At 39.7% G+C, this 16,043-nt stretch overlaps 2 protein-coding genes across 3 annotated transcripts; one reads left to right on the top strand and one right to left on the bottom strand.

Moving 5' to 3' along the window:
* Positions 1–1,393: 1,393 nt before the first annotated feature.
* On the top strand, positions 1,394–3,994 carry LOC139581149 (transcription factor LBX2-like). The gene is made up of 2 exons (XM_071410613.1): positions 1,394–2,193; positions 2,903–3,994. The coding sequence occupies exons 1-2, from the start codon at positions 1,869–1,871 to the stop codon at positions 3,343–3,345; spliced, it is 768 nt and encodes a 255-aa protein (XP_071266714.1). The 5' UTR covers positions 1,394–1,868; the 3' UTR covers positions 3,346–3,994.
* A 6,404-nt stretch (positions 3,995–10,398) lies between these two features.
* Positions 10,399–15,717, bottom strand: LOC139581148 (polycomb group RING finger protein 1-like). Of its 2 annotated transcripts, none has more exons than XM_071410612.1 (9): positions 15,476–15,717; positions 14,458–14,563; positions 13,515–13,667; positions 13,199–13,270; positions 12,976–13,081; positions 11,880–11,925; positions 11,521–11,604; positions 11,133–11,213; positions 10,399–10,583 (listed from the first exon to the last, which is right to left on the bottom strand). In XM_071410612.1, exons 1-9 carry the CDS (start codon positions 15,560–15,562, stop codon positions 10,533–10,535), a joined length of 786 nt encoding a protein of 261 aa, XP_071266713.1. In that variant the 5' UTR covers positions 15,563–15,717; the 3' UTR covers positions 10,399–10,532. The 2 variants fall into 2 exon arrangements, with proteins under 2 accessions (XP_071266713.1, XP_071266712.1); XM_071410611.1 differs by having other exon boundaries at positions 11,521–11,607; positions 15,476–15,644.
* Positions 15,718–16,043: the final 326 nt, after the last annotated feature.

Here is a 16,043-nt window from a genome sequence, read left to right on the forward strand (position 1 = left end):
TAACATTTCGCTGTAGGCCTAAGCATAAAGACACAATTCCTGTTAAACACATTACTTATTTGTAATTGCAATAGGCTATTATTGAAACCATTAGCATACATCTTCATACTTCAGATGAATAGTATAGGCTATAGGCTGCATAAAACAATTTTCGAAGATTATCGTTAAACCGATTTGAAAAATATTTAACGAACGATTAATGCATGCATATTCTAGGTCTACCATACTTGTTAGTGTAAAATTCTGAAGTCATTCTGCTCAATGGATATACAACACACAACCTACCTGCTCCTCGTTGCTGTCGAACGTACCCCTTTTTCATTCTATGATCTACCCTTACATGGTATAGCCCTTGCATCATCAGAATTTATTATTCACATCATTAACGAAGGGGAGAGAATGAGAGCGTGACAACTCTTCTGTGTCGCGTCTCTTTACCTGCGAGCTCAACATATCACAAAGTATTGTCACGCGTCATATTTATCAGCATGCTATTCTATGACATTTTATGGCGCATTATAGTGCAATTCGACACTGTCCTAAAATTCACTATTTCTCTCCTAATCATTCCCAGGTTGTCTCATTAGCTTCCTATACGGCTAGAATAGATAATAGTATAACTACTTAAAAATAATAATAATAATAAATCACCGATAACTGATGGGCAGAAAAAAGGTTAAAGGTTAAGGTTTTTCTTGAAGCCGTTCCTCTCCCAAAAGATCCAAAACGTATAAAGCCTATAACCTCACGACAGGAAGGATAACACGTCTATGCTTTGTGCTTGAAACTTAATGAGCATGCTAACATGGAATGTTCATTATAATGCAGGCTAACTTTTGTACAATGCTAGAAAACAGTTGTTAATAAGACAATGCACTCAAAACATAATAATAACACATTAGTAGCCTAATAATAATGCACATTTGTCACAAAATGGCATATTACTGTATTTGGGTTAGGCCTACCTACTATATTGCTTGATTTTCTGCAGGGGGGATTTCTAAATTAGGCTAGTTGTGCAGTGAGCAGAGTTTAATGTACCCTGGTCAAGCTTGTGGTTACTAGCACTTACATTATACACCTAACCCTTTTGTCTTCGAATCATAAGTGCTTTCAAATCTCGTATAATTTTTCATGATTAAGCTACAAATGGTGGCAATACTGAAACTTTTTTTAATGGTCAATTAGACGTACTGTGTACTGTAATAATAATACCATTATTCACAAGAATGCTTGTGGCATTGTTTAATGAGCATCAACTCCCTTCCCAGAGAAATACACGGGGAACATGTTGCCTGTGGGAAGGGGGGCGTGGGGTGAGGGTGATGGCTTGAAATGCATAAACATTTCAAGCCATCACCCTCTCCTCAAACATCCCCAACACTGAGGCGACACTCCTCCTATTCCCGCGTCCAATTAGTTATTTTGGTCTGGCCCTTTAAGACGCAGCAGCGGGTCAGCAAGTAGTGTAGTGTTTCTCTAATTGAACTTCGCCCAATCAACAATAACTCGTTAGCAGTTGCTTGCTTTTTCTTGTTCCTTGAGACAGCTTATTCCTCGCAGGAATCGCCCCCCAGCCACTACCCGTTAAACTTTCTAAAGATCTTCATGGAACTTCGCAGAGGTACTGTCTCTCTCTGGAAGGGAATACAATTCGGTTGCCTGTGAAACTGCAGCCTACGCCCGAAGCATGGTTATTTTGGAGGAAACATTTCAGACAAGTGAAGTTGCAAGATTCGACTGAAAGTGATACAAAAAAAAGTGGGGTGTGAAGAAGACGCGAATCGAAGGAAACACTCGTGGACGTTTAAACTAGCATTTGAATGAAATAATCAGCCTTTGTCAGCAGTAATTCCTTTGGATTGTCGATGACCTCCAGTAAAGACATGAAGGCAGGCTCCGTGTTGCAGTCCAGCAGCGAGGAGAGGAGACGGGGTCCTTTGGACCAGCTTCCACCCCCGGCCAACTCCAACAAGCCACTGACGCCGTTCAGTATTGAGGATATTCTAAACAAACCCTCGGTGAAGAAATCAGTTGCTAATCTCTGTCCACCGAGAGTTATTGAAAAAGTGTCCGGCTCAAACGCAGCAAGGAACGGTATTACCACTCCTTCTTCGCCGTTATGCGCTCTGGAGGAACTAGCCAGCAAAACATTTAAAGGTCTGGAAGTCAGCGTTATACAAGCAGCTGAAGGTAAGGATTTCAATAGACATGACGTTTTAATAATGTACATGTACAGATTCAGTTAGTGATTGTATTAACCAAATATGCATAATCTCCAATAGCTATTGTTGATAGCCTATTGGTTGTGTGAACTGTTGTCAAACTTGTGTTTTTTAAAGGCATTGCAATAGGCTATGTCTCAAGCTATTGCTAAGCCTAAATTCCCCAAACAATCATGCCTGTGCGATGCAATCTATCCGTGGCTATTATTTCAGCATTTGAGTTGATTTGTTAGATACTAAACACCAGTATAAGGAAACCTGCAATTTATTTGGCTGGCAAAGCAGGCCTCTAAACCGACATTCTCTATTGTGCTTCCTGGTGTAACATTAAATTAAGTTGCAACGTTTTATAGGCTGTTTGATTTAGTAGAATTATATTTATTTAGATCCTGATATTGACAGCCATGTTAATCCTAATGATGCATGGGCAATGTAAAACATACATGTCATTCATTTCATATGGCTCTATGGAATGCTGCCCACAAGTTATTACCAAACCATACCCATCACCACAATTGGCCATACACAAAAATAGTTTGCATCTGCTTTGCATCTGTAACCCTATTAAAAAAAAGCCTCAATAACAAAGCTGCTAATCATGGCACACTTGAGGACGTTTGTAGACATGTTGTTCTGATATTGTTTTGGAGAGTGACTGTATTTTGGTTTCCCTAAAGGTCGTGAGCATGTGAACGCCTTTGGACAGAGGCAGACCTCAAAAAAGAGGAGAAAGTCCCGGACAGCTTTCACCAACCATCAGATATATGAACTCGAGAAGCGCTTTTTGTACCAGAAATACCTGTCTCCGGCCGATCGAGACCAGATAGCTCAGCAACTGGGGCTAACCAACGCTCAGGTCATCACCTGGTTTCAGAACAGACGGGCCAAGCTCAAGAGAGACTTGGAAGAGATGAAAGCGGACGTGGAGTCGCTCAAGAAAATACCACCACAAACCCTGCAAAAGCTAGTCACCATGGAAGAAGACATTGACGACCCGCAAGGAAGCATCTCCCCGTCGTCACAAGGACACCGAGCATTTCCACAGTCCCCCTCTTCATCCAGAGATCAAACCACGGACGAATTCTCAGAGGAGGACGAAGAGATTGAGGTGGACGATTGACAGTAGGCCCATGTTTTAAGAAAGGGCATTTTTAACTTTTGCACGGATATTGACGACGGGAGAAGTGAAACTAAAAAAGGAAAGTTTACTTTCTACTCTTCTCCATTTTAATTTATTAATAGGACTGTAAAGCCTTCTCTGTTTCAATTTCACCAAATTATTTGAGGAATAGCCTACATCTTTATTTTAATTGGATATGAAAAATACTTAGTGTTTTGGTACAGGATCATGACTGCAAAATGTGTATGTACATTTAACGCTGGGGGTGGGGGGCAATTATTTAACTTTTCATCCACATTCAGCTGCTAAAGGACATCAACCAAAAACTCGAATGTGCCCAAGGTTAGGCCCACGTCTTCTACAAAATGCCCATAACTGAAAAAAAATGTATTGGGCTAGATTAAAATTGGGGTCTAGGATATGTATCGATCTTGATGTAGGCTATATTTCATTAAAAAAAAGACAAATGCCAATAGCAGTCATGTAAAAAGCCATTATCATTATCCAGTTGCAGACATATCGCCAAATTTTTTACATGCATAAGTTAGGCTGTATATAAATTCAATAACTAAACATCATATGCCTAATTTTATTGTACCATTCTATTTAACCAGCATTATGTAAATAAAGGGTATGGTATTTCATGTTATCTGTGTCTCGATGTGGATCGGTTTAACCTACAATTTGTGAGATAATACAATAAGGCAACAGTATCATGAACATTTATCTAGAACGCAATATTGTTTTACTTCTGGTAACATCAAAGTATTGGTTAGGCCTAGTACACCGGATTTGGACCTCTGAATATCCTTCTGTTGACAGAAGGCCTACTCTACTGGTCGTTGGGCGTAAAGTGGCTCAATTAGCGGCAGTTAAACAAGTTCTTCATTTTTACTCCCTTAGCAGTTGTCACAAGATGGTAAGGACCCGGGGCTTCGTAAAAAAAAGGTTGCGAGCACTCCACTGCCATATGGTTTCTGAATCGTCTAACACAAACTAGTCAACATGATTGATTAGGTTAACCCGTCTCACCGTACATAAAGTTTTCACTGAGCCGGCAGCAATAATGGGACGCATCTGCGCCTCTGAATAGCAATTTAGAAAAACGTCCATGAATAGCAATTGATTAGCATGGGGGTCCTAATGAATACATCTCAATAGGAGGCAGTGGAAATAGGAGGGTTGTTGTCTTTCTCCCCTGCATCCTTGTTGTTCCAACTGCAGTCTGCTTGAATAACCTTCGGTCCATATGTAACACTTGTAACCAGATGAAGGGGGCTTCTTCAGACAGGGAGAAGACGGAACGCCAGTGCGCACAATTGGTGTAATCGCTTGGAATCATTGGGGTTGAAAAGTCAACTCGATTTTTATAGGTGCATTGTGGAGCGGCTCTGCCAGAACTGGACAGATAGGCCAATATTTTTTTTTCTCGGCTTGGGTAAAGAAGTGTGACCCACAACGCGATGTAAGGCATCTGATCCACTGCTTGCCTCAAATGTTTTCTCTTATTTTGAAGGGAAAAATGTTTTGCAGTCTAAATAAACGATGTTGGATAAGCTTTAATACAAATCCATAAATTATACATACGTGTGTATGTGGCCAATAAAACCAAGTATTCGTTTAGAAAATTATGAATATTATAGAGCATGTTATCACAACATTACCTTAGTCTACCCACGTTAAATCAACGACTTTCATTTGACGTTTTTCATACACAAAAATAGTACCACGAGCGGGCCGCTGGGAATTCTGCAATTTAATATTCTCTCAAACGAAATGGTATAAGGTTATGCAGTGTTTCTTGAGACAAAGTCTGTTACAAATGCTCAGGTGTGAGATTTCATTAATCCTTTTAAATCAAACCTGTGTCTGTATCAAGCTTTTCAATAATACTAATATTAAATAACCATAGCAATACTTATTACTAGTATCGATGAACAAGCTATTTTGTGCTCAACTGGTCAAGGGCACTTTACATTGTGCCTCAAATACCTATGTATTAACATAGTTGTTACATTGGTAGGTACAGTAATTACAGTAGAGGTACACTGTTAAAGTACTTAAGCTTACAACTGTTTTACCTGGTTGTGGCATGCAAAATGTCAAGGATTTGCAAATGAACACTAATGGAGAGTGACAAATTAGTGATCTAAAATTGTAATTAAACGGAGATGGTTTAGCCACATTTGAGTTTTTTTAGGCTTACATATCCAATGCAAGTAAGAGAGATTACCATCCCACGGCCCATGATGACTTTGGCGACAACACCACTGCGCTTGATGGTTAAAATGTATTCACAGATGCACAATTTATGTAGTCGGCTATGTACTTCTGTTATTGGTTGAGGTGGTGTTTTATGGTACTTACTTGGAGATTGGTAACACTGTATTTTTACTTAAATTACTTCAAAGAATTCGACACAAGTGGTAACTGTGATACCAAATGGTGCATGTTTTAGTGAATCCAAAAAACAAACATTGTATCATTAGCATATTCACCATAATTTAAGTAAATAACTGGTCATTTCTTTAGCATACTGTACTACTGGATATGAATTTCTTCACATGCAGTCTTAGTTATTACATGAAAAGATGCCCTTTGTTATAATGCATCAGTTGGTTTAAAGCCCAAATATACTGTGCTACAAAAGATGACATGGAATATTTGGTGTCAACACAGGGCATGACTGAATGACATTGAGGCTCTCAATGGCACAAATCTCCCTGTATGATTGTTGAGTCATACTATAAAGTCAGGTGGCAAAAGGTAAATGATTCTATATTATTCTGTAGTCAAGCAACACCATAGCTCCACTAATAATGTCCCTCAAAGATTGCCTGTCAACCTAAAAGTAATGAATGAATCAAGTCTGCCACCTAGTGTTGCTTAGTGGGATGTTATCACTTGCAATAGAGCACAACAGCTTGTTGTCCTAAAAACCGGAAAGGAGTTACCTCTGGTTTGTTCAGCCATTCCTATGGGGGAAATTAAATGGGGAAAGAATGGGGTTTTGGGATAAACGCCAAAAATAAGGTCTGAGGTTAACGCAAGCTTAGGAGATCTTATGTTTTGTTCAATGAGATATCAGTCAGTTAAACATGACCTTTATGAATTATGAAGCCTTTTGTCTTTTAGCTTGTTTTGAGTACATACATGTTTGAAAATTCAAATTGTCTTTAGATGAAGATTCTCAGAGCAAAACAAGATCTAAGCCTGTGTTTACTACAGACCACATTTTCACTGTTTATCCCCCAAAAAACAATGTCCCCATAGGCTTTGACCAACGAGCCAGGCCGGAGTTAGTGCCTACAAAAAGACACCATTACTATTGCTCTCTATGAAGGAAGAACATCAGGCATAAGTCTCACTGACAATCATTAAAACAAAAAGCTATCTAATAGGAGATTTGGTTATGGCTTTGAGTACAGTGCATTACTGATTTAACTCCGATGGCCTGAGTTAGCACTGATGCCCAATGCTGGCATGGCTATTAGACATTTTGTCCATTAACTGTTCCTATCCAAGCAAGACTTATCAGCAAAAATCATAAGGTGGCTAAAACAAATTGCATCAAGAGGTATGTACAGCTAGGCCATCAAAGTACCACACTGCATGAAGTACGGTATAGGTGCTTCCAAGAACACGATTATTTACAAGAATTTAGAGCTCTTCATTGTTAGTTTTACTGAACTCAATTAAACTTACAGTTGAAGTCGGAAGTTTACAAACACTTAGGTTGGAGTCATTAAAACTCGTTTTTCAACCACTTCACACATTTCTTGTTAACAAACTATAGTTTTGGCAAGTCGGTTAGCACATCTACTTTGTGCATGACACAAGTAATTTTTTCAACAATCGTTTACAGATTATTTCACTTAATCACAATTCCAGTGGGTCAGAAGTTTACATACACTAAGTTCACTGTGCCTTTAAACAGCTTGGAAAATTCCAGAAAATGTAATGGCTTTAGAAGCTTATGATAGGCTAATTGACATAATTTGAGTCAATTGGAGGTGTACCTGTGGATGTATTTCAAGGCCTACCTTCAAACTCAGTGCCTCTTTGCTTGACATCATGGGGAAATCAGAAGAAATCAGCCAAGTCCTCGGAAAAACAATTGTAGACCTCCAAGTCTGGTTCATCCTAGGGAGCAATTTTCAAAGGCCTGAAGGTACCACGTTCATCTGTACAAACAATAGTACGCAAATCAATCCCAGAACAACAGCAAAGGACCTTGTGAAGATGCTGGAGGATACAGGTACAAAAGTATCTATATCCACAGTAAAACAAGTCCTATATCGACATAACCTGAAAGGCACTCAGCAAGGAAGAAGCCACTGCTCCAAAACCGCCACTAAAAAAAAGCAAGACTACGGTCTGCAACTGCACATGGGGACAAAGATCGTACTTTTTGGAGAAATGTACTCTGGTCTGATGAAACAAAAATAGAACTGTTTGGCCATAATGACCATCGTTATGTTTGGAGAAAAAAGGGGGAGGCATGCAATGCGAAGAACACCATCCCAACCGTGAAGCACGGGGTGGCAGCATCATGTTGTGGGGGTGCTTTGCTGCAGGAGGGACTGGTGCACTTCACAAAATAGATGGCATCATGAGGGAGGAAAATTGTGGATATATTGAAGCAACATCTCAAGACATCAGTCAGGAAGTTAAAGCTTAGTCACAAATGGGTCTTCCAAATGGACAATGACCCCAAGCATACTTCCAAAGTTGTGGCAAAATGGCTTAAGGAGAACAAAGTCAAGGTATTGGAGTGGCCATCACAAAGCCCTGACCTCAATCCTATAGGAGATGTGTGGGCAGAACTGAAAAAGCATGTGCGAGCAAGTTGGCCTACAAACCTGACTCAGTTACACCAGCTCTGTTTGGAGGAATGGGCCAAAATTCACCCAACTTATTGTGGGAAGCTTGAGGAAGGCTACCCGAAACGTTTCACCCAGGTTAAGCAATTTAAAGGCAATGCTACCAAATACTGATTGAGTGTATGTAAACTTCTGACCCACTGGGAATGTGACGAAAGAAATACAAGCTGAAATAAATCCTTCTCTCTACTATTATTCTGACATTTCACATTCTGAAAATAAAGTGGTGATCCTAACTGACCTAAAACAGGGAATTTTTACTAGGATTAAATGTCAGGAATTGTGAAACTGAGTTTAAATGCATTTGGCTAAGATGTATGTAAATTTGAACAGTATTTGTTATCAACTTATACAGTTCATTCGGGAAGTATTCAGAACCCTTGACTTTTTCCACATTTTGTAACGTTAACGGCTTATTCTAAAATTGCTTAAATCACCCCCCCCCCCTCAATCTACACACAATACCACATAATGACAAAGCAAAAACAGGTTTTTAGAAATATTTGCAAATTTAAATAAATCCCCTGAATACTAGTATAAATACATTAGTATTCAGACCCTTTACTCAGCACTTTGAAGCACCTTTGGCAGCAATTACAGCCTCAAGTTTTCCTGGGTATGACGCTACAAGCTTGCAGTCCTGTATTTGCGGAGTTTCTTCCATTCTTCTCTGCAGATCCTCTCAAGCTCTGTCAGGTTGGATGGGGAGCGTCGCTGCACAGCTATTTTCAGGTCTGTAAGTCTGGCTCTGACTAGGCTACTCAAGGACATTCAGAAACTTGTCCCGAAACCACTCCTGCGTTGTCTTGGCTGTGTGCTTAGGGTTGTTGTCCTGTTGGAAGGTGAACCTTCACCCCAGTCTGAGGTCCTGAGCGCTCTGGAGCAAGTTTTCATCAAGGATCCCTCTGTACTTTGCTCTGTTCATCTTTACCTTCACCCTGACTAGTCACTCAGTCCCTGCCACTGAAAAACATCCCCACAGCATGTTGCTGCCACAACCATGCTTCATCATAGGGATGGTGCCAGGTTTCCTTCAGATGGGACACTTCGACTTCAGGCCAAAGAGTTGGTTTCATCAGACCAGAGAATCTTGTTTGTTATGGTCTGAGAGTCCTTTAGGTACCTTTTGGCAAGCTCCAAGTGGGCTATCATGTGCCTTTTACTGAGGAGTGGCTTCTGTCTGGCCACTCTACCATAAAGGCCTTATTGGTGGAGTGCTACAGAGATGGGAGAACCTTCCAGAAGGACAACTATCTCCACAGAGGAACTCTGCAGCTCTGTCAGAGTGACCATCAGCTTCTTAGTCACCTCCCTGACCAAGGCCCTTCTCAGCCTGGTTCCAAACTTCCAATGAGGAATGATGGAGGCCACTGTGTTCTTGGGGACCTTGAATGCTGCAGAAATGTTTTGGTACCCTTCCCTAGATCTGTGTCTCGACGCAATTCTGTCTTGGAGCTCTACAGACAATTCCTTCGACCTCATGCCTTGGTTTTTGCACTGACATGCACTGTCAACAGTGGGGTCTTATATAGACAGGTGTGTGCCTTTCCAAATCATGCCCAATCAATTGAATTTACCACAGGTGGAGTCCAAGTTGTAGAAACATATCAAGGATGATCAATGGAAACAGGATGCACCGGAACTCAATTGAGTCTCAAAGCAACACGTCTGAATAGTTATGTAAATAAGGTTATTTTGAATACATTTGCAAAAATGTCTAAACCTGTTTTCGCTTTGTCATTATGGGGTTGTGTGTAGATTGATGAGAAGAAAAAAAAATATTGAATACATTTTAGGATAATGCTGTAATGCAACAAAATGTGGAAAAAGTCAAGGGCTCTGAATACGTTCCGAATGCACTGTAGATTACAATTTTTGTACAGTTAATTTTCTGGTCTATAAAGCACTATAAAACATGGTGTACATACTTCTGCTCCTCTAATTATTTTCACTACTAAAGCATCAATGCTATTATGTTAGGATTTATCTTACATAACTACCAAGATTAGGAACTTTTCCAAATGAATTGAGATATTACTGCTTGGTTCATTGATGGTTGCATCCATTCTTTCATTCCATGTTTATGTTGGTTTGATGGCTTCCCATAATTGAATACAGCTTCTGTTGTAAGTGCAGTGCAAATATCCAGAAATTTTCAGAAAGAACTCTGCACATTTGTCCACTATTTATTTTTGAATACAAAAAGAGGAAAATACGCATATGTACACAAACACTATTAAAATATACTATATATTAAACAAAATATATACAGCTGCTGAGGTCATTAGAAAGGGGGAAAAAATCCTATCTTGTCCTTTTGTCCTTGATCGTGTAGTGAAGGACCAACGGTTGAGCCTGGAATAAAAATACCCAATTAATTACGACTAAATTGATCCCACATAAACATTAAATCAAACTAACACAATTCTGAAGAAACTCCCAAATCAATTATAACCCGATGACAAGATTTGAGGTAAGTAAAAAAAAAAGTTCTCGCATTGCGATAAAGCATATTTGGATTTACTAAGGAAAGTGTAGTGAGAAATGAATCAGTGTCAGCATGACAGTTTAAATATGCACTCTTGTATGTTTGTCATTATTACGTGACATTATTTGTTCTCTTATCCCGCAAACACAAACTACTTGACTGAATAGGGCCTACAGTTTGCAAAGTAACAAAATTACTTCTGGTGCTAGAGAACGTTTGAGTAAAATTGCCATAGATATTGCATCATTTGAAGTCACGACAGAATATTGATACGGAATATTATTTCCTTAAATCTGACACAATCCTGTTCCTACCACAGTAGTTTTTTTCTAAACGACTGTCCAAATGGGAAAAGCCGGTTCAAGTGTAAAGGAATTCAGTATGAAAATTGTTGGCTAAACATGAGAGCACTGTACCTTGCCAAACCAGTGAGAGAGCCACAGCCGTTTCATGGTCATGTGATCTGGAAGGAACTCATTATTGAAAAACATCTGGACCTGTGGAGCAATGGAGACCACACAGAGGACAAAACATAACTGGTCCTGGGTGAACTGTACAATGGCACTCAATTCTCTGAAACAAAATGTGCTAAACTTGTGTATAATATTCAAAGCACTCAGATAATCTGTTGTTGCAATTTTGTTCAGTTCTCTAACAGGCTAAACATTTTTTTATTTTTTTTATTTTTTATCATAGGATGTGGTTCCTGTGTTTGAGTGTTTACAAAAAGTGCACACTGCACATAGGGCTGAAATGGCCCTCTTAAATGTGCTTAAATGTAGTCTTGCTAGAGGGTAGACTGACCTGGTGCTTCTCCACATTCAGTCGATGACACAGCACTTTACGCAGGTGTCTCACCTCGGCTCGGACCGAGCAGCGCACAAACTTCTGCTGCAGAGAAACATTTCCACAACATTACTACAACTCTGATTCCGCTCTTCAACACACGTATGAATCCAAATTATTACGTAAATAAACAGAAATACCAAAACATTTGTGGTCAATTCTAGTAAGGACTGACAGACGCACTCAAATTAACCATAAATGCATCAGCAATTGACACTTAACAGAAGACCTCTTTGTTTTTCATCTCAATCCAAACAGAACACTACACGTTAAACCAACAGAGACCTCTGGTGGTAGGGAACAGGTCCATTACCCACCTGAAGAGTCAGTTTGGTCTTGTCTTTTTTTCCAGACAGAGATAAACTGCAGGGACGAGAGAATACATGATTAAGCATGACACACAGGGATTTTAAGGGGCATTTTGTAATAGAAACCCATCTGAATGAAACCAATGTGTAGGCTAAGGATTTTTTTTTTTTTTTAGGAGTGCCCACTGCCGATATGGAAGTGACAATGATTATTGAGCTATGCAAGGAGGAAGAATAATAGTCTACAAAGTGAACGTTGGATCCTTGCGCAATGTCTCCCTCCGTCTCTGTTGCTCGTCATTTTTTGTTAAACCTGTGCTACAGTTGGCCCGCTAATACAAGACTAGTAAAGGCCCAGAGAACTACTTTTGTGAGTTTTTTTCAGGGGGTGCTTCTGCACCCAAAATCCCACGGCTATGCATGTCAATATGCTCTGTTTAAGTGTCACTTCATTTTCCCACTTGTTTGTGCCTCCATCCTTGGTACAGTAGCCAACCAGCTAGCTTGATTTGCACTAGTTTAACATTTAGCTGGCTACTTGACCAGACATTAGATTAGAGGAAGCAAGATTACTTTATCTAAATACTCCTCCTTGGTGGACTGTACATTTCTGTAAATTATTTTAATTTTATTAGGGAGATAAATCTAGAAAAATGTCATAAAATATATGAAAACTTCTCCCCCTGTCATGGACTCACTGGAGTGGTAAAGTCTGCAGGCCAGTACCAGTTCATGCAATGTTGCATGTGTGAGCAAGAGTGAGACACAGACCGGCAGAGGAGAAAGGCAGAGTAAAGAGATGCAATTGAAAGACAACCTGAACCAATTTTCATGCAGAGCCAATGTGATTTTTAGAGGATATTTATTTTTCATTAGGATATATTCTGGGTTGACAATGTTTTTAATTGTTGGCTTTTATGTATTTAAAAAAATGGACAAAATATGTAAATTGACAGCTAGAGGAAACACTGATTGGGGATATAGAACCAAAAGACTGAACTTCGACACTTAAGTCTAACAGTGATAATCCACCACTTGAAATATAATTTGTTTACAGTCCAGTGGTCTGCGAATAGTTTTGTCAAGGCATGACACGAAAGCTTACCTTTGCCTCTCTAGACAAAGCGAGACCTGCTCGTCGTATCTGTAAAAGTGAGCCTTGGAATGGTCAAAGGTGGTGAAAGGTAATCCTGTAGCATCTGGTATGGAGTCTAGGGGTGACACACACAGATACCATTTCAAACGAATAACATATCATGACATTGGGGGAAAAGCTGTACATTCACAAAACGTGAAATTAGGTCATTTTTTCCCCCGTAAAGGCTTACCTTCTCCAGAGGGTTGGACAACTCTCTCAAGCCCACGCGACTGATAGAATTCTTTTATTCGCTTGTCCTCACCTGTTTACAAAGAACAGAAAATAAAGGACCCTAGAATAAGGACTTTCACATACAAAATAAACCCACGCTAAATGGCTAACAATGCAATGCTGCTTCCTCCTGAAGTTTAACTAATGCTGAGTTGAGAGCTATTTTCTCTCCAAAGTACACAGGATAAATAGCGACGGTTCTTTATTCGACTTGTGTAACAACAAAACCAATACTAGAGTACTATGTAAATGAGAACAAGTATTAGCCTACTTACTTTCTTGAAGTCCTGGAACCAGTTTGTAGACAATGTCTTGCATCACTCTATCCAATTTCAGGTTCAATAAAGGCTGTGTTTCGTGGATCTTTATGTTGCACATTGGACAATACTTGCTGGTTTGGAGGTATTTCACAATACAACTTTTACAGACTGAAATAGAAGCAGAAGAGACATTAGCCATTCATGTTATTTAATAATAACGTTAAAATGTACTATACAACTGTATGCATTCACAGGCAATAAGTAGGCTAGGACCAATGATTTATATATACACTAGATGACTGACATTGGGCGCTGTTATTAAGCCACTGCACCTCCATCTGGCACTCCCTCACCATTGTAAAAACTATTTTGGATTCTATAGAAATGCATTTGTTAATGTTTACATCCATTTTTGCCACATATATTCTATTACAGACACCTTAATCCATACTTACGTGAGCCATCCTTAAAGTAAAGTTCTAATGTTACTGTCCCCACTACAACAACAACTACTTAAAGGGATAGTTCGGGATTGGATACCATTTGTATGTCTCAGGGTCCAGTATGAAGGAAGTTAGAAGTAGTTGCGGTAACGGCTGGAAGTCTATGGGTATCTTTAGCGCAATGGCTGAGGCTAGTTAGCATTGGCTTGCGAAAATACCTCCAACTTCCTTCATACTGGACACAGAGACATCAAAATGGTATCCACAAGTTCATTGGACTCTGGGGAAGTAAATAACATCCAGACGTATCCCTTTAAATACATGTAATTTTGTCCTTGAAACAATTAAATGTAAATACTGTAGAATTCCATTCATTCCTATGCAGGACAACTTCTTCTGGAGAGTGCCAATAAGGCATCAGCAATCCAGGGTTTATACACATGTCTATAACAGTTTGCCCATTTCTCAGAGGGCAAGAAGCCAAAACATTGAAGACACAGGCTGGGCCCACTTACATGTATGCAGACACTCTGTAATAGTTGTGGCATCGATGAAGTACCCAGCACAGAGATAGCACACTATGTGCTCGTTCAGGTCTTTGATCTTCAACTTGACTTCCTCCTTCAACAATAATAAATTGCTATTGAAATCTCGAGTAGAAAGTATACCTGCATTTTCTAGAATTTATTCCTGAGCAGCAACAACGTAGAACATTAATGTCAAAAACAAGCTAGAATGTTTACATTCTAGAGTAGACAGAGTGATGACTTCATTCGAATAACAATATGATGATTGCTCTTATCCACTAGGTTGATATTTCTAACTTTGGGGATTTGTTTGTTTTGTTTCGCACTGTTAGTTCTTACTGAACTGTTGGAGCTAGAAACATAATCATTTCGCTGGACCTGCGATAACATCTGCAAAAAATGTGTAGTATGTAACCAATACACACACATAAGCAGGTTGGCGTGTCAGGTGGCTGCAACATTGTAGCAGAGTATCTATTATGCTAACACAATGTCAATAATAACAGTGTAGAATCTATACATCTTTATTTGTAAGTTATCGCTAGCAACCCAGTACGCTACACATGGAATTGCAAATAAAGGACACAGGTAAGACAAATATTAGTCACTTTTACAAGCCATGTTCGATAAGTCCGTCACCAGAAGCTAGCTAGCCTAGCAAACACAATTAGCTAGCTACCTATAAACTAATTTCCATTCATCCAAAACGCAAATGCGTCTTTTAACTAATAATGTAGACCGTTACAGGTGTAAAACCGGTGAGTTAACGGTACACATTTGCACGAAGGACCTTGCAGTAGCTGCCCAGAAAACACGGGTAGACTCTTCCACACACGCCTGCGCACACGTAGGCAGCTCTCTCTCCATCACTTTGGTGACAGGAGGAAGTGCTCGCATTGCTGCTTTTCCTCGTCGTAGTTATGTAGCTAGATTCAGCTCTAATTAACTTAAACAATTCTTACTGGTCTTGTCGCGTCTATAGAGTCCGAAACTAATTGGTACCTACCTCATTTCGTAAAGGGTCGAGCTTATATACGGACTGGAGTTGATTTCTTAGCCGCATAGCTATCGCCATTGGCCCTTGCTCCGCCATCTTTAAAAATGCTGCTTATTTCCGGGTGGAAGAGCATCAAAGATGGTGGATTAATGAAGATGTCCCACTCAGGCCGTTTACCACTGGGCGGCTTCCATTATGCTGAGCTGCAGAGCACCGGTCTATGGCCCGTGACGTGAACGAGCAAAAGCGGCGAGGAAGGAGCGTCCTTCTAAAATCGAACAGTAATCTGCTCCGCTCGGACATATTGTCAACCAGGCAGCATGGTGGATAGTCCAGAAACAACATACATATCTTTTCATTGGAAATGCAAATAAAGCGTTTTTTTGCTAAGGAAAACACAGAATCCTACTCATTACACAAGTGCTTAATTACGTCCATGGACAGACTGGAACAAAAATTCAGCCCTGGCATTAACATAGACAGTACACTATAGTACAGTGTTCCTCAACTTTTACTCTACCTATGATTGGCAAAACATGATTTTTAACAGCTCTTTTTAACCAGCTCATGTTTAAGA

The sequence above is a fragment of the Salvelinus alpinus genome, chromosome 7 (genome assembly GCF_045679555.1).
Source record: "Salvelinus alpinus chromosome 7, SLU_Salpinus.1, whole genome shotgun sequence".
Taxonomy (NCBI): domain Eukaryota; kingdom Metazoa; phylum Chordata; class Actinopteri; order Salmoniformes; family Salmonidae; genus Salvelinus; species Salvelinus alpinus.

Bases quoted from the DNA above. Each gene is read 5' to 3' on its own strand.
- LOC139581149 (XM_071410613.1), top strand. From the start codon at position 1,869: ATGACCTCCAGTAAAGACATGAAGGCAGGCTCCGTGTTGCAGTCCAGC. The intron at 2,194-2,902 runs GTAAGGATTTCA...GTTTCCCTAAAG, and splicing joins CGTTATACAAGCAGCTGAAG to GTCGTGAGCATGTGAACGCC.
- LOC139581148 (XM_071410611.1), bottom strand. From the start codon at position 15,562: ATGGCGGAGCAAGGGCCAATGGCGATAGCTATGCGGCTAAGAAATCAA. The intron at 13,271-13,514 runs GTAAGTAGGCTA...CTTTGTAAACAG, and splicing joins GGTTCCAGGACTTCAAGAAA to GTGAGGACAAGCGAATAAAA. The intron at 10,584-11,132 runs GTACAGTGCTCT...TTTTTATTCCAG, and splicing joins TCTCTCACTGGTTTGGCAAG to GCTCAACCGTTGGTCCTTCA.